General features: G+C 40.3%; 1 protein-coding gene across 1 annotated transcript in view; it reads right to left on the bottom strand.

Moving 5' to 3' along the window:
- Positions 1 to 7,731: 7,731 nt before the first annotated feature.
- MDFIC2 (MyoD family inhibitor domain containing 2) overlaps positions 7,732 to 18,416 on the bottom strand; it is a 111,689-nt gene continuing 101,004 nt past the window's right edge. Inside the window, exons 4-5 of the mRNA XM_073901772.1 lie at positions 16,393 to 16,614; positions 7,732 to 7,991 (exon numbers count right to left, since the gene is read on the bottom strand). Coding sequence (XP_073757873.1) covers positions 7,732 to 7,991; positions 16,393 to 16,614 — 482 coding nt within the window. The remainder of the gene's footprint in view (positions 7,992 to 16,392; positions 16,615 to 18,416) is intronic.

The raw sequence follows: 18,416 nt of genomic DNA on the forward strand, positions 1-18,416 counted from the left end.
CGCCTACCTAGGGTAATCAAGAGGAGACATCAGCTCCAGATTTGGTAAGCAATAACTCACATTTGACTTTAATACACTGTGATAAACTTTGAGGAATATATCTTTTAAAACATAAAATGCTTTACCTTTGATTTAAAGTTTGGGGGATTGGTCCTGCACCGTAGGCAGGTTAGATTTAGCATCGCTGGAAATTCCAGAGCAATTTTAAACTACTCTTTTTGATCACTTGCTGCAATTCCAGCTTTCAAAGAGAATGAGATGTTTTGGGAATGAATTGTGATGGACTTATATGAAAATTTATATGACCCGGAATTGGATTTGTTCCTCAGGAATATTATAGATTATGTTTTATGTTGGAATTACATCAGTGTGCAGAACAGCAGAAGGCTGGCTTAATGTAGCTAAAAATATACCTTGACTTTCCACTTGGAATAGATCTCCCCCTCCCCAACCCGTTTCTTCCCTAATGAAAATAATGGCTTCATGACTCATATATGTGATAGACAGTAGGGAATATTTGAGTCTTAAAATAAGAAGAGTTTGAGAAAGGACTAATGGTCCTTTTCTAATTTCTTTCCCATCCATCTCTTCCCTCCTGTTTTCCCTGTCACCATCCTATTTCAGGCCTTCATCACCCCATGTCTTCCTGCAAGTGCTCCTTTGTCAGTCTTCAGTCTCTCCTGGCCATAATCCGTCCCCAGCGGCATGGCTGGGCTTCCTCGCACACCACTTTAATCATGGGATCCCCTGCCGTTCATCAGTGGCTCTCCATCTGCTCCTAAGTAAAACACAAACTGGCCTTCGAGGCCCCTTCTGGATATGGCTCTTGCCTTTTCTTTTCCTTCCCAGTGATTCAGTTCATACCCACCCCCTTAGTCCAGGCCTGCACTAGCTCTTCACCTGAAGTCGGCAGTCACTGAATGGGTTTCACTCTTGGCTTTTGTTAAACTTAGTGTTCCAGCATATTCTACAAGTACCATGGGTAGCAGGCAGGATGATTTGGGTGCTACACAGATACTTCTGTTCTCAAAATTATTTGTAACACATTGCTGATACATTAGTGTAAAAATGTTACCTGCAGATCAAAACTATAAATTTACGCATATTATTGCTTAGAGAGTCATCAAAAAAGCAAGCAAACTTCATGGGATCTGTGGATCTGTTGAGGATCTTCTACAACATTTAGAACTCCCTTCCCACCTCACCTCCCAGGAGTAGTTCCACAAACTCACCTCCTGAGCAAGGTGGTTTCCTGCCATGCCCACATTGGCAATGACCTGATTGTCACAATGGCAGAGTTATGACACAGGCACCATCCGACCTTCTTGTCTTCCTCCCCTGTTGGGGGGACCTGCCCTGGTATTGCAAAGCTATTCAGCAGTGATTTGAGATGTTAATGCAGCTTTCTGAAGAGCCTCAATTACAAATGAGTAGCTTAGCTACTGGGAAAATCTTATTCAATATTCTTATTTTATTTTTTTTAAAAATTTACGGGAACTGGATTTTAAATAAGGAACCACAGGCAGAAAGTGCTGAAAGAGGAAACAAAGTGGATGTTGGAGAGGGCTGAACCTAGTGAAAGCTCTGCATCCACACAATAAGTTGCGGCTTCATAAATTCACTCTAAGTACATTTGAGGAACAATAAACCATAAAAGAGGTTACCATGACCTTGGTTTCTGCATTGCTTTTGAGATAAAAGGTCTAAGTATCAGAATGCATTTGGTTGACTGTAGTGTTGTTGACTGATTAAAAACGTTTGTGCTCCTGGCACCCCTTGTGGAATGCTGATGAGGGCTGGCCTGGGTGCTGTGTGCAGGATGGATTTTTGAGGCAGAGATCAAAGTTGCTTGGCTAAAATGGAACACTAAAAGGTAAGCCTTCATAACTGTAGATGAATGGCGCAAAGCTACTGACATAAACATTAAATTGCAATACATTGACTTTGCATTTATTACTTATTGGGGACATATCTTAAAAGCATTTTGAAGATGTTCCAAATTCTAATCATTGCACAGGATAACAACTTTTAAAACATTTACATCAGCGAATGGTTTTCTTTGAATCTAGTCATTATATTTTTCTGATTGATTTTGCTTTAGAAGTGAATACTTGAACTTTATCTTGGTTTGATCATTCTTCATATGTACAACTTTTAGGCATAGTGATAGAAAACAGGGCTTTGGAATGAAAAGACCTGAGTTTAAACCTCATGACTATTGCTTCTTTGGTGTGTGACCTCAGACATGTTACTTAATTTCCTTAAATCTCTATTTCCCCTAGAAGAATGGGATTAATAATAGAATCTATTTTAAGAGCTGTTTAGAGAACTGTGGTAATGTATATAAAGCACTTAATCAAATATTTTCTATCGGATATTTTTCTCATCTGTAAAATAAATAAGAAAAATGTCGTAAAGGGAACATGTTCAGGTTCTCTGATCAACCCCCAAATATACACTAAGAGTGCATGGTGAAGTTCATGTGTTAGTAGATGGTGTTGCAATCCAGGCCCAAGAAATGCTCACTCACCCCTTTTCCCCACAGAGTTCTGACAGAGCAAGCAATACAGAAAGGAAAATAACTAGATAGGGAAAAAATACTCCCTTATAGGTGTGCAGACACCAGTCAAGAAGGGCCTTTCTGGCCAAGACTGAACCAGAAAATGTGGTTTAGTTATCAAGGTGTAAGTAGACTACTGCTTTCTACCCCTTGAATCCAGATACACCTCGGCTGAGGTCCCTTCTCAGAAATGTGAAGCAGAAAGAATAAGATGAGGTCAGCTTAGTCGAAGGTCATAGTGTAAGCCTGGGACAGAAGGGTAAATGAGTGTCCTTCTTTGGAGCTGATCTTTAAGCCAAGCTCCCTGACCTAAATTGTACCACATTGTAAGATAGGGTCCAATGAATGTCCTGGCCTCTGACCAAAGAGATAAACAACTCTTCTCTCGGAGACAGGGAGGGAGCTGGAAGATCATTTCTTCTAGAGAGCCCTTTCAAAAAATGTGGAGTCTTTTGAACTAGGGCTGCTAGACTTAGCAAATAGAAATATAGGACAACCAGTTAAATTTGAATTTCAGATAAGAGAGGAATCATTTGTGTAGTATAAGTGTGTCACATGCCATATTTGGTACATGCTTGTACTAAAGCATTATTTGTTGTTTATCTGAAATTTGAAAGGAACTGGGCATCCTCCAGGTTAGCTGGCAATTCTATTTCTAGCCATGTTTTGCAGTCAGTTTGGTGATGGTTCACTGAGACTGAAAGGAAGGCTTTCAGAGCTCTTTCTTTGTTGTGGGAGGTGTCCTGTGTGTTGTGGAATGTTTAGTAGCATTTCTAGCTTCTACCCACTAAATGCTAGTAGAATTGCTCCTGCTTCCATTGTGACAACTGAATATGTCTCCAGACATTGCCAAATGTCTCTTGGTGGGTCGGGGGTGGGGGGGTGGGGTAAAAACCACCCCTAATGGAGAACCACTACTTTAGAGATAGTGGCACAAGCAGGTCTGTGAAGCATGTCAAGATGGTAGACCAGAGGGTGGCACTTAAGGTTGCTCCTTGAACAACACAGGTTTGAACTGTGAGGGTCCACTCCTCCGTGGATTTTTTTTCCAACAAATACAGTGCTGTACTGTAAAAATACAGCACCCTACTGTAAATGTATTTTTCTTTTCCTTATGATTGTCTTAGTAACATTTTCTCTTCTCTAGCTTACTTTATTATAAGAATACAGTACATCATCCATATACAAAGTATGTATTAATCAACTGTTGATGTGATCGGTAAGGTCAACAGTAAGTTATTAGTAGTTAAAGCTTGGGGGAAATCAGAAGTTATATGAGGATTTTCCACTGGGCAGGGGTTAAGGCCCCTAACCCTTGCAGCGTTCAAGAGTCAACTGTATATCCAAAAAATGATGCAGGTCCTTCCTCTGTCTTCATTCCTCCCCCTACCCCCACAGTTTGGGCTCTTTCCCAGTAATGTTAGGGGCTATCTAGACCTATGCAGAGGAACCTAACAACAAATTTTAGTCCCATGTTGATTATAATCACTAGACAATCCTGGTGTATTGACTTTGCCTGTCCACACAGATCACATGAGGCCCTGTATAGCAACTCTTTAGGTTTTAGCTCAGATCTCTTCTTCAGAGAACGCCCAGCAAATGATTAAACCAAGTACTTAAATTTTATCACAGGTCATCAGTTTGTGTGGCTCAGTGAACTCCCCGTGTGATGGGCAAAACTCTTATAGTCAAACTACCTTACTTAAGTGTACATATTATTCCTTAGCTCCATTTTGTAGAGGGAAGAATTTGGAGACATTGGATAATGAATTCTGTCCTTCAGACATTTCCACCTACACATTTATTTTTGAAAAACATGCTGATATGCCTTCAAGTGATGTTTCCTGTTTGTCACCTTCCTCTGCCTGAATGTTTCCTTACTTCCTTGGAAAAAAATGAAGTGACTTTTGCTTTATTAACTTTGTCCAGTATCGATAATTAATTTTGTAGGCCCATCAGCTTATGTAGTGAGAAGATTTCATTAGCAAGTTAAATGTAACTTTATTTCTTCCTTGCTTTCCGTATTTTGTAGGCTTTTAGAGAAGCAATGGTTTTATAAAAATCCATTGAGCATAGCAAGGACAATGTAACTATTGTGTTATAGTGCTGGGGGGAAAAGAAGTCTCTGTTCTCGATTCCCTGTAAATGTGGTATGTTTTCAAATCTTTTTTATCTAATGTTCTGCCTTACATAGGAATACTCTGTTCCCTAAGAAGCCCATTGTCTTTATTTGTAATCACAGGCCTTCATCATTATAGAAAAAACCCCGAGCCCTCTCAGACTCTGATACCTGTATTTAATCAATAACCACATTCCTTTTTCATCTGTGTTACCTCTGCAAGTGCATTTTCCCACCTGCGTATGTTTTATTGTCAGAATTCAATTGAAGGAGCCATTCATGTTTGCAAAAAGGATGATGTTTTATTATTGGTTATAAAGAAAAGAAATTTCATACTTTCTGTTATAGCACGGTGAATTCTGAAAGTGAGGAACAAGTTAACTAACCGTGGAGAGACCACAGAAAAATCTTGTAGTATTCTGACCACATTATAAAATCAGAACTGGCAATTTTTGTGTCTCTAATTGACAAGCATTCGATTTGCATTTGAAATGCAATCTCTGCACAATTTAAGGGTACGTAGACTGGAAAGAATAAGTAATGGTGGTCAAAATATTGAACACGAATATGACATGGCCTAATCAGTGACACCAGGTACCATCTTATTGGGACAGGATCCCAGAGACCCTGCAGTTCCACGTGTTCTTTTAGTGGCTGGACCATGGGGAGGTGGGACGGGTGCTTGGAGAGGGGCCAGGGTGCCTGGGGGCATAGAGAAAACACTAAGGAAGTACAAGGTAACAACTGTTTATGAGCCAGTCTGGTAGTATTTTAATATTTGAACCATTGAAACAGCTGTATCACCGTGTACCAGCTGGACTCAGAAGTGCAGAACTATCAAGCGGTGCAGTGTAGTTAGAAAATTAGACCACCAGTTAGAGTTCTTAACAGTTCCATTAACTCACTCTGTGGTCTTGGATATAGTTCTTGGGGCCTCCATTTTCTCTTATGGAGAATAGAATATTGGATTGGAATTGTCCTAGGTTCCCTTCCTATTCTAAGAATCGATTTCTTTTCCCCCATGAATGAGCTGCAGGTTCTATGCACAGAGTATAGAGTTGTCCTTGAACTTCTGAAAAACAGAGACTGAAGTGTTTCCTAAGCAGTGTAGGGCACTGTCATGCTCTGTGGTTTGTGGATAAGGCGATTGTCAAAGAGGAACGAAGCTGCATTAACTGCATGCACTGTGTTGTCAGGACAAGACAGGAGCAGTTAAATACCTTTCTACAGGCAGCTTAAAGACTCTGAAATAAATAATGCAATATATGTTAAAAAAAAAAAAGAAGATAGCAGGAGGGGAAGAACGAAGGGGGGAAATCGGAGGGGGAGATGAACCATGAGAGATGATGGACTCTGAAAAACAAACTGAGGGTTCTGGAGGGGGGTGGGGGGATGGGTTAGCCTGGTGATGGGTATTAAAGAGGGCACGTTCTGCGTGGAGCACTGGGTGTTATGCATAAACAATGAATCATGGAACACTACGTCAAAAACTAATGATGTATGATGATTAACATAACAATAAAAAATTTTTAAAAAAGACATTTTTTAAAGATTAATTGTTTCCAAAGTTTGGAGGAATTTTTTTGCAGAGAGAAAAATGTGCTAGTTTACTACAGAAACAAAACGAATGTTGCTTTTGCCTGAAATTGCCTAAGTTGGGCAAAAACGGATATTTTGGAATTTTTTGTTTGACTAGATTGGGGAAAGTTCCCTCCACTCTTTACTTCACTTTTGTGTTCTTTGTTTGAATATATATATATATATATATATATATATATATATATGTATGTATATATATATACATACACACACACATATATGTATATTCAGTGAATATTTTGAGATATCTCCATGGGAATATATAAGCACACATTAATGAGCAATGCCATGCCTACTGAAAGTAAAGATTCTAAAATAACACCAACCTAGATGTGTTTTCCCCGAAAATGGTTTGTTTTAATTTGTTTGAGTTGAAAATCACTTTCCAAGTTGATACCACATCTTTAAAAATTTTTTTAAGTATGAGGAGGTACTCAGCATAATTATGAATTACTGTAATTATCAGAAAAGAGAAAAAATATGATTTCTGAAGCACATGCTTTATTAGGAAACTAGGAGCTGAATAAGTACCTAAACGTGTATTTCTTTTTGGTTCCTACATAAGTGATAGTTTAGTGAAATGATGTGATTCTGTTTTAATATCCTGTTGCTTATTGTACCTGACAAACAGAAGTGAAGAGAATGAAGAATTGATTATCGGGGGTCATTTTCTTGAAACTTGCATATAATTCCCATTTATGCTCATTGGAATAAAGAAGAGCATTTCTGTAACAAATTAAGAACATGCATAACCTGTTGTGACATAGTCATAGACGTATAATAATATGGTCTAGAATTACAGTACTCTCTTGAAGTACATCATATTCAAAATTCACTGGAGATGTCTTAGAGACATCTGTTGTAATTACAGGAACATGGTTTCTAATTCATTTAATTCCCTTTCCTACCTAAACTGTACATATAAGTGAATTTTAAGAGACTGTATAAATAAATTTTTAATTACAAAATGATGTTATACAATACATTATTAATAATAACCAACAATGCATAATGTTTATGCATGAGTCCATTACAAAGATGAACTAATGTATGTCAATTCTAAAAGAATGCACTAATTTGTCCTGAATTTGTGAATGAAGTTGAATCCATGATGCAAGCCAATGAATGCAATAACACAGAGTAGTTCAGCATGCTTTTATTTTAGAGTCAAGAAACACCTTGTACCTATGGCATTTAAGAGGTATTTAGGATTTGTTCATCACATGTGATCAAGATCTTATTTTTCAGCGAGCCATGCTGTTATGAAATTTGGAATAAGACTATAGAGTTGACAGTACTGGCTTTACCAGACAGGTGCAGAGTAAAACGGTCCATAGCGTCCAAGAAATGTGTACAGTCCTTACATTTCGGCACATAGAAATCACAGTCTTATTGTCATGGGATTTCCCTGTGGGGCCAAAGGGTCTGCTGGGATGTGGTTAACTTCACTGTGCTAGCGGTAACAGATTTCCGAAATCTCCATGGCCAGCTCCAGACACTCGGTGGTCTCGTGGCAAGATTCAAACAGGCTGCAGTCCATGTCACAGTTGCAGTTGCAATCATTCCGAGCCTGACTTTCATCCGAGGTGTGGTGATACCTGTGAGAGGGGCAGCACAGGTTGGTACACACCGTTTCACAAGTATCTGGGAGCATCAGGAGACAGTCCCAAAACTGGCAAAACAGACAGGTGAGGATAAGGGAGGCACACTCCTCTGTTTAAAGAAGAAGAAGATGACAAAAAATGATTAGTGGCACCTAATGATTAGGGGCATCTCTGAAGGACAGGCATGTAGGGTGGTGTGCTTGATAACTTTATAGGCCAACTCTTAACTGTCCATATTAGGGGTAATGTACACCATGATTCTCTCAAGCTTCCCCACCCCCCATGCAGGACTCACTCTGCTTAAGCAATTGCTTTATTAACTTCCTGAGCATTTCTATTGATTCCACATGATCTGGTTATTTAAAGTGCTGTCACTTTTCTAAACTCCTTTCTTTGCTTTGCCTGCAGAGGTGCTGGGAAGCCACAGAATTAGCTATCTTTTTGGAAACCTTGCAACTGTCTGAAGAATAGCAGGTCCTCCCCAAGTGCAGAGAGCTTTTGGGAGCAATTAGGGTTGGGGACAAGGAGAGACTGTACAAACTTCCAGTTTCTTGTCCCAAGGCTTTGTCATTTGTATGGTGTGGATTCCCAGAAATCCACCACACCCATATTCACATGCAAGCAAAAAGCACATTTTTCAAGACCTAATATAAATGATTTTTAAATAATCGTAGTTTTGATGTTAGTTGTATTTTATTCTGAATCCCTGTATCCTTTGTCCTCCAGTTACTGTGAAGCCTTGATTTTATATTCATGTTAAATGGAATACGTCATCATATGCCTAAAAGAGTAGAAATCTTCTCAATCCTCTTTAAGAAAATTGCTTTAAAAGTTTACTACGCAGACTTGTGAAAATCTGAAAAGTATCTCTAAGGTATTGAAGGTAATTGGTAATTTTAGCCAAACAGCTGTGATGGGTTATAGATTATTTTTTTTTTGTTTCCATAAAGGGAATTAGTTAGAAGATGTAGCAGCTCTCTTGTTAAAATTATAACTTTTTTTTTAGTTAAAAAGTTCTCAAAACGTGAGCACTTTATAAATGGGTAGGTAAGTGTTTACATGAGACATCATCTAATTAATTAAAGAGAGTATCCTGAAGATTGTCGATGATTGAAAGTAACAATCTGGCATAAATTGGAGAAAAATTCCTCCTCCTGATGGGTTTATCAATCAAAGTTAGATTTTCATAGGGATTTATTATTTTTTTCACCAAGAATGTTAATGTTAATAACTTTTGGTTTTCAGACTTTAGTTGGCTGAAACTATACAAGCCTGCAGGAGAGATTTTGCTCCTGGAGTCATCTGCTAAATGGTTCTGAGTATTCTTAGGGCCCTGTTCATTTACTTCCAACAATGTTTTCCAGAAAACTTTTTTACTTTTGTTATTCATCTATTTGTTAATCTGTAAGAGGAGGGAGAACATGGAAACTTGCTCTAAAAGGGAACAAATATTTTGAAGATTTCTTTTAAAATCCTCATATAAATGTCTAAAGTGACCTGGTATATAAGTAAACAAAAATCTTCCTTCCTGCCTCCATCCCACCCTCCATCCCTGCCTCAGACCCTCCTTTTTTTTTCTTCCCAATAAGACGGTGGTAAAGAACCTCACCGTGACTTTTATGATGACTTTAATTGACATATATTGTTGCAGGTGCTGTGGCCATTACTAAGTATTTCTTAGCAGTGTAGGCAGCATATCCCATAATACCTCTAGGGCGTATGCACTCATCTCTTTGCCAGATGGGGTATATTTTTTTATTCACTCAGAGCCAGCTTCTAGCATGTGGCTAACTCACCCATATAAGTCACCACAAACCACCCACAAAAATTCAGGAGTTAGTTAGCGCAGTACCTAGACTCTATTTCATGTTTGCATTTCTGAAGAGGGTGTGTTGGTGGTCAAAGATACGTAGCATAAAACCTCATCAACTTTTACTAATGCCAAGAAGGCTACTCTAGCAGCCCCCGGCAAAGAAGAAGTTCTCAGTAGAAAATATTCCAAGCAAATGCTCCATAGCCCTCAGGCTGGAGGCTCAAGAGACTGACTCAGACTATGATCATATGAAAATGATCCAGTGGGATCGCATCCTTTGTAGATGGAGATGTGAGGCTGAAAGTTTGTTTTGCAGGCAGGTTAGGGTGGGAGCTGGTGTCTCCTATCAAAGTGTGAAATACCTATTTGTGAAATGGACTTACTCTTTCCTGAGGGGTATAGTCTTTTGGTTTAATTCCTCTTGCCATTGTTTTCTCAAGCTGGCAGATTCTGGAGGTCTCTGCTTCTGATGTACACCGTAGATTTTATTTACACACACACACAAAAGTGTTTGGCCTAATCCTTCGGCCAAACTGGCATTTGTTTTCTTCTACCTCTCTATTTTGCATTTGAGAATTTTTTTCTTTCTGTGTATAAGTCAGTCCTTTTTATTTGGTTATAAAAGGCAGCGCCTCTTGCCCAAAAAAACATGGCAACATTGGTGAATTGAAAACAGATTTTTCCGAACTTTCAAGAGCATTGAAAACTTTTCCTAAAAGGCATATTACATAATTCTACGCGGACAGCCAAAACTATTTTGCATATGGGCAATTTTTGTTTGCACAAAAGTAACATCAGCAGTTCCGGGGGAGAAATTTGCAACTGTTTGAAAAGAGAGTTGGGTTTCCCCAATTCCTGAATGGGCGTGTTTTCCTTTGCCTGCACAATTTCTTGGGGCTTTCATGTTTAATAAACATGATTTCTGAAGTCACAGCCCATGAACAGCACCCTACTCTCAGCCATCCGAAAGAGTACGCTATGCTTCCGTCTGCCCCTTTCGTGTCTCTTCTCTTCAGCAATGTCTTCAAGACATCTCCCACTTACCGAGGCCAAATTATACCCAGATCTCCCTCTTTCCCCATTCCGCACACCTGTCCTTCCTCTGGCTTTCTCTCGCGAATGGCTCCTGCATACTAAGATGAAATCAGCAGAAAGCTGGGACTCATTCTTGTCATTTTTCTCTTCCCCATCATACCACCGTCCTCCCTCCAGTTCCTTGCTGAGGTTCTGCTCATTCTGTCTCAAGTCAGTATGTGAAAACCAGAAGCCTCTACCCACCTCTAGGGCCACCCCCTCAGTTCCAGCTACTATCAGCCATCGTCAGGTCCACAGCAGTAGGCTCCTATCTAACACATGGCTTTTACACGAGCCCAGCTCAAATTCATCAGCTCCTGTGATGTTTTTCATTGTAGATGGGAAGACCTCACTCTCCCCTTAAAGTCCCACATCCTTGCCATAGCCTGTGTGATAGGTTCTTGCCTGTTTTTCTGGCTTCCCATCCTCTGTCCTCCTTGCTCACTGCGCTCCAGCCACACTGGTTCAGCTTCAGATCCTGAGATGCCCCACCTGAGAGTCTTTGCCCATGCTCTTTCTTTGGCCTGTGTTCCATACTTTCCCCTCACAGCTTGATCTGATTCCTGCACAACCGCTGAGCCTTTAGCTTGAAACATCATTCTTCTACATGCCATGAAACTCTCATAGCATTCTATTTTTTCTTCATGGTACTGACTATAGGATGATATGAAACTAATTAGTTTATTAGTGAGTTTCTCCCCCTACTAGAACCTGAGCTCCAAGAAAGCTGTATCTGTTGTTGAATGAATGAATGAATAAATGAATGATGGGGGACAAATAAAGTGGTCCTCATTTTGTAGATGAAAGGACTAAGGCTCAGGGATTGTCCCTGATTGTCCTGAATCTTTCAACTGTAAGGTGCTTGGGGGTGGGGGGGGAGGTTCAGATCTCAATCTTTCTGGATCCAAAGTCTGTTGTCTCTTAGCTGGTGTTACACTGGGAGCAAATGTGCAGTCCTGCTCCAGTGAGCAAGGAGGGCAGAGGATGGGAAACCAGAAAAACAGGCAGGAACCTATCACACAGGCTATGGCAAGGATGCACTTCGTAGGCACCTCCCATAGTTCCTGAAATAAGCCTGAGATGAGTACTATCCCTGTCCTTTTATAGATGAGGAAACTGTGGCTCAGGGAATTTAAGAAGCACAGGAAATGGAGCAGCCATGATTTGACTCAAACTGTCCCTTCCAGAGCTCTGAATCCTGCAGCTGGCCTGTCCTTCAGAAGGCTCACACTTCCTCTGTCATGATCCAGTATGGCGCGGGACGTGGCCGGCTCACTCCCTGCTCCGCTCTGTATCCCCCAGACTGCTAACCTCTATCCTCCAGGTTCTGTCAAAGCAGTGGCAGGAAATGGGAGGGTGGGAAGAAGAATTGAGTGGTATCTCAGGCAGTACCTGGATCTTCCCCTTGGTTTTACCTCTTTCTGAACATCCTTCTTTCTGCAGCTCTTGTTAATGCCACTTGCTAGTTGTCTGTCTAGTAATGTAAGTTCCTAGCAGCCTATGAGCAAAGGCCAGGACGAGTCCTCTACTAGTGGCCTGGAGGGGCCAAGGGAAGACGTGGCAGAGCTTTGTTGCTAAGGTCTGGGTGGCTTCACTGTTCCCTTACTTGGCTTTTCACCTCTCCTAACATTTTTGTAAGGAGGTCTCTGCATGTTGAAATCCCTTTATTGACCCTGGCATCCTGGCCTCTTGGAGTGTCCCATCTCTCTTTCCCTCCTCTTGCCTTGTTAAACCTGGATCAGAGAAGGTTCAAGAGGGAGCCAAGACTTGCAGGCCAAGCAGCCAAAAGAGGTATTTGACTGTGAGCAAGAAGCCATGACGAAAACCCCCTTAGGTGGTTTCATTTTCTTTTTACAGCTCTAGGGTACCTTTAGGACATCGAGGCTATAATGTGCTAAGTGATACCCTAATGATACTGAAGGATTAATGCAGCCTCCAGAGGTGCTAAATGTACAGCTGGGGATTGGCTAATTAAGAGGGAGAATCTGTCTCATTAGAAGGGATCATGTTTAATTATAGTGGAAAAGGTAACAATGCAAGGGGCTCCCACCAGTGTACCTGAGGTCAGCCTCACTGTCACGGTTCTGTACTCCCTGGGTTCGCCCTCCCAGCTTTGGATCCTGTCACCACGATGCCTGGGATTAAGAGGAGGGAGGGGCAGAGGCAGATTTAGCTGTCCACTGGAGTTCTTATAGCTTTCCTCAGCTCTGGACACATACCACCTCCTCGTTTGGGAATCACTATTCAAAATAGCAAGAATGTAGTTCCTCCAGAATTGGCCCCAGATAAGCAACAATCCCCCTCCCCTCCAAACAAAGTAATTAAAAAAAAGGCAAATAAACATGGCCCAAACCCAGTATCTTAATATGTTAATGGTTAACGTGCTCTCCCAGCAGATTCAGCAGAATCATGAGATTTGTGACACAGTGACTCCAGCTAATTACTCCAAGTTTCTGGTCAAAAAGTATAAAAATTGGCTCCCACTCCTCCAACATTGAGTTCTTTTTCTTTTTTTTTTTTTTTAAGTCTGTAATGTAGAATAGGAATAAATAAAGTGTGACTGAATGTCTTTCTCTAGCTGGGGGTATCATCCCTGATGTTATCAATTTTAATAGCTACTTAAATATGTCAAGATCTATTTAAATTCAGACAAGCACAACTAACGTTCAAGTCAGTTCTTTAGAACGAGGATGACTAGATTTGGGTGATACTTAGTAAATTTGTGCTTATGTTTTTTTCTGAGCAAATGAACTGAAATAATTATAAAATTGAAACATTTTATAAGGTGACACTACTGCATTTAATTGTATGAAATTTACAGTGTAGAAAATGTAATCATTTTATTCAGTAGTCCATGGTGTAATTAAGACTATTCTTTTGAGGTATCTTATATTTATGATTTTCCTCTTCCACCTGGATGAGACGTCTCAAATTCAAAATTATACATCAATTAGGTATATTCTCAGGCTTCTTTTTAAGGTGCCTGTTTTTGAGCATTGTGTGTATCCTTGATTTTATTACTCACAGGGATGCCTTTGCAATCAGAATGTAGCAACAGAAGCAGAGACACAGGTAGTGCTCTGCACTTTTTACATTTTATTCGGGAAAGGGACCACACAGGATGAGCCACAATTTAATAATAAAGTAATGTTGCAGCACATAGTGTGTGATGTGCAGTAAAGATCCTTTTAAATTCCCATCAGAGCACACACCATGAACTGTGCTAATGGATGTAACACATTTTACAAAATCTGCATGTGTGAGGCTTTTCCATTCTGTTTTAAGTGGGGCAATGTATATAAATAATAGATATTAGCAATTAAGCATCCATTCCTATGCACTCATTTATACATTTGAAAATAAATTAACCACAAACTACATGAAAGTGGATGCAATCTTCTCTTTTCCCTTCTGTTTCCCCTGCTGTTCCTGAAAGATATTTCTGTATTTATCTCAGTACGAACAATGACCCCAGCTCTCAATTTCTGCATCCTTAAATTAATTACTATAAAAATTCTCTGACTTAACTCTTGATATCCTTGATGTTTGCTGTTTAAGATAATGAGAGCGTCTTATCCACACTTGTGGGCCTTCGTTTGGATGTTTTGCTCTCTCTTTTATCCAGGTACCAAAAACTCTCACCTCAATGGGGGGATTTTTTCACCATTTGGGAAGGGAGCGGTGGGCTTTTACCTGTGCTGTCAGCCTAAAATCATGATTTCTCGGGCTGTCCCGGCCTCTCAGCCAGGGCTTAAGAAAAACAGTCTAAGTCAACTGTCCTTGTGAATCTCCCTTGCTCTTTTGAAAAAAACAGTAAGTGGTGCATTTCCTGCACGAGGCTCCTGAGTATCAGTTGCCATTTTAATGGACTGGTCCTTTGGCCCTTCCCTGAGAATACAAGGGTTCAGGTATCATGTTAGCTGCACCAGCCCTTCTCCTTCTCCCAGAATCCCTGCTAGGACAAATCAGAGTTGTTCTGGAGGGTACTGTGTTGTACTACATGGATTTGTACAAGGGCAATTCCTAATTTGTGGGTCATGACAACCAAGATCTCTTACATGCATTCCTGAGACAATCTGATGAAATGCTCTAGTGTCATAGTGCTTTCTAGTGTCTCAAAGCACTCTCCTGTATTGCCTGTTTTCTTGATTGGCATCAGACTCCAGCAAAGCCAGAAACGTGGGCGTCATCTTGAATTTGAGGTTGTAACCTAGCAGTCCACTGGCCAAAGTTGGCCCCGAGCTGTGTATTGTTGGGTGTGTCTGGGGCTTCATAGAAGAAATAGAAGTATTGTCAACACCTAAAAAATTTGGCAATTTCACATAACACTCTGGAGCTGGCAACTCTGAGCTTTTATTTCCTTCTGGAAACAATTAGCTGGAGCTGAGTGGGGCAGCGTGCTTCACTGCGCCCCAGTCCTCACCAGTCCCTGTTGCTCACTGCCATTCTAACTCATTATTCACATCATCCCCTGGCACCTGCAAGCAACTGTGTCTGTAGCTTCTGGTCTAAAGCAGCCATGACATGTTTACACAAGATCATAAGGAACGCATGTTAGAAATTTCTCCCCTTGCTTTCTAAAACCATAACCATAATGAAAGCAAAAATCAAATATCTATGATGTGCCAGGTCCTGTATTGGATCCTTTGTACACGTTGTTTCATTTGGTCTTCAAAACACCCTAGCTCCGTTATATAACTGAAGGACTAAGATTCAGAGATGGTAAAAACTTATCCAGGTTTATACGGTTAATAAATTTCAGAGCCAGGAATTAAACTGATGTGATTCCAGAACTCCTGTTATACAAAAGTCCATTTATTTATTTTTTCCTTATTTTCAAAAAGTAAATATTAATTTAAATATAGACTAGAAACTATACCCTCTTATATTTTCCTTTGAGACACTGCAAGCTTTCTTTAAATGCAAATGCAGATATGGAACACTACAAAATTCTTGAATGGTTTTGGGTGTCCTGTAAAGGGCACTGCAAAGGCAAACTGAGTAAAATTACGTATGTCTTGTTGTGAAGTGCTTGACTTTGAACTTGACTGTGATGACCATTTAGCACCAAATAAACTTGAAATTGGCTTCGCAGAAGGAATGTGCCTTTTATAGTCATATACAGGGGTGGTTGGGTGTAGGTTGGCACTGATCAGAATGCCCAGGAGGTGATATCACCTAGAGGAACCAACCCTGGTTGCTGATGTAAGCATCTTGATATTTTTTACAATCCACATTTATACATTTCCAGCATTTTAATACCATTCTACTCTGCCTTCTTCTCTCAGCCTAGCGTCACGGGCTGAAATAGTCTCAGAGTTGAGAAAAGTTTGCCGTTTTTCTTTATCCCCTTCATAGCTCTGTAGCAAGAATGATTATACCTCATTCCAGCTATTTAAAACACTTTACCTCTGATTTCCAGCTTTGAGAGCAAACAATCTGCCAAGCACCTCGTAATTGCAGAGTGACCTTGACATGTGTCATTCACCAGGGTTTTCAAATCAAAGTCTTACTGTTTAATATTCATAAAGGCTCTTTTTTTCTAACAGCATATGTGATGATTTTACAGGGGCTGGGGGTTGGGGAGCTTTATTTAGAGATGGGTTGATTCTGAGAAACATACCATCAGTGTCTCTCTGATGAACTGAAGTATCAGTTTGGAGGTAGGAAAATTTCGTTTGGCATTCTTCAAGGGAGGACAGTGATGTGCTGGATTCTGACAGTTTTTTCTCACTGGGGGTTTCCTTGGCTGGTCCATCTGTGATATTGAATTCAGATACTGAATTTATAATGATAGCATTAATGGGTTTCTCGTCTGCATGCTTTTCATTTGTGAGTTGTGTATCTAGATGAAAAAAGAAAACACACATACATAAACCCACTAAATTGACATGACCTAGTGATCTCAGAATGGACATTTGCAGAAAGTTTCTCACTCAAGACTTTTGTGAGAATAAGGTCTTATTTAAGAGAATGAAGCATCATTGAATGGAATCATTTTGAATAAAAATATAAGTAAGAATAAAAAAGTGCAATAATTGTAAAATTTTACACATAGTACAAGTTTCCCTATCACAGTAATTTGTAACACTTATTTCTACTGTGTTTTTTTTTTTTTTTTAAGTGATAGGTGGAGAGAAACAAAGAATTCATTCACTTGGATCAATGAGATCTCATAGTTTGTTGTCAGCTTAGGGTCTGGCTCCCAGAAGCAGTAAAAGGGTCTTAAATGCTGGACAGTGCTGCTCAATAATGTATGTGATCTCAATCAAATTGTTTTTATTTCTTTGGTTCTACAAACCTCAGTTTCCTCCTCTGCATAAGAGGAGTGGTTATAAATGAACCTCTATCAGCTCATATCTGTTTCTACTCTCAGAGGCTCTCCGTTGCCACCCCTTCCCCTGCCTTAGCATCTCCTAGGATCCTATTCAGGTGAGTGTCGATACGGCTTTTGGGGGTGTGCTTTTTGGAATATATTTCCATATAACCACCTGAAAGAGAACTTCTGGCAAAATCCTTGACCCTTGAAATTCTGGTTTGGAGAGGCACAGAAAAGACCAAGAAGGCCGAGGTGCCTCATGTATTTTAGAGCTCCCATATTCATTCATTCATTCATTCATTCATTCATTCTCACATAATCATATATGGGTCTGTTATGTAAGAAGCACTGGGCTGGGCACGGGGGATACAGTAGCGCCTAAGATCAGCGTGGACCCCAGTTTCCACAAGCATCAAAGGAGTTAGCAAAGAAATAACTAAGTCACAATATTGAGGAGTGTATGACAGAGCAACATACCGTGAAATCATGTTAGAGTCTGGGACATAACCAGTCTGGGTCATAACTTACCTATACCCATTACACAGAATCCTAAGATCGAGCAAAGAGTGAATAGAAGGTATTCTCAAACATGCAGACCAGCTGGTTCCTAGGAACACCTTAAGCCCTACACAAACAGCAGTCCGGGTCATTTGGCAGCCCTCCTGGGAGATGGTGAAGATGCATTCTGGAGACTTGCATTCTTGTGGCTAACCCAATGCCTGGTTTATCCAATAATGCTCATTGAGTGTCTAGAATAAATTATACAGCTCGCAACCTGGTTTTTACCATGCTTATAACAGCCCAGTGGCCAACATCCATTTTCATCACCTTTTCCAAAGTTGCTTCTTTCTTTCAGGCAGATGGAAATCTCTACTGGGTCCTATCTCCTGGGTCAGTGGTTCCCAGACTTGTCTAAAGAGTAAAATAACCTGGGAAATCTTTTAAAACTTTGGGATTTTTTCAAGCTCAGGGAACCCCTCCCACCCCTCAGCAGATTAACTCACAGCCCCTGGGGGATTTGTGAAGCTCCCTACATGAAGCTCTAAAGGCTCCTGACTGGAGTGGGAACTGTCAGTCCGGAACATGCCCTTGTCTTGTTTCTTTCTCAGCCTCCAAACAGCCTTGGCTTTCAACAAGGTTTGCTTTTTATTCCCTACTCCCTATGTTGCTGGCTTCAAGTCTCTTGGTTGTGTTTTGATTCACTCTAAACTGGACTGGTGGAAATTAGGGTTCATGAAAACATCGATCATTAATAGCAACTAATGTAATAGTGAATAGATGGAATTAGCTCAACCGATTAGGAAACCCTAGGCTTCCTCTAATTCCAG

The sequence above is a fragment of the Callorhinus ursinus genome, unplaced genomic scaffold (genome assembly GCF_003265705.2).
Source record: "Callorhinus ursinus isolate GAN/ISIS: 27379988/994484 unplaced genomic scaffold, GSC_fseal_2.0 scaffold15, whole genome shotgun sequence".
In the NCBI taxonomy this organism is placed as follows: Eukaryota; Metazoa; Chordata; class Mammalia; order Carnivora; family Otariidae; genus Callorhinus; species Callorhinus ursinus.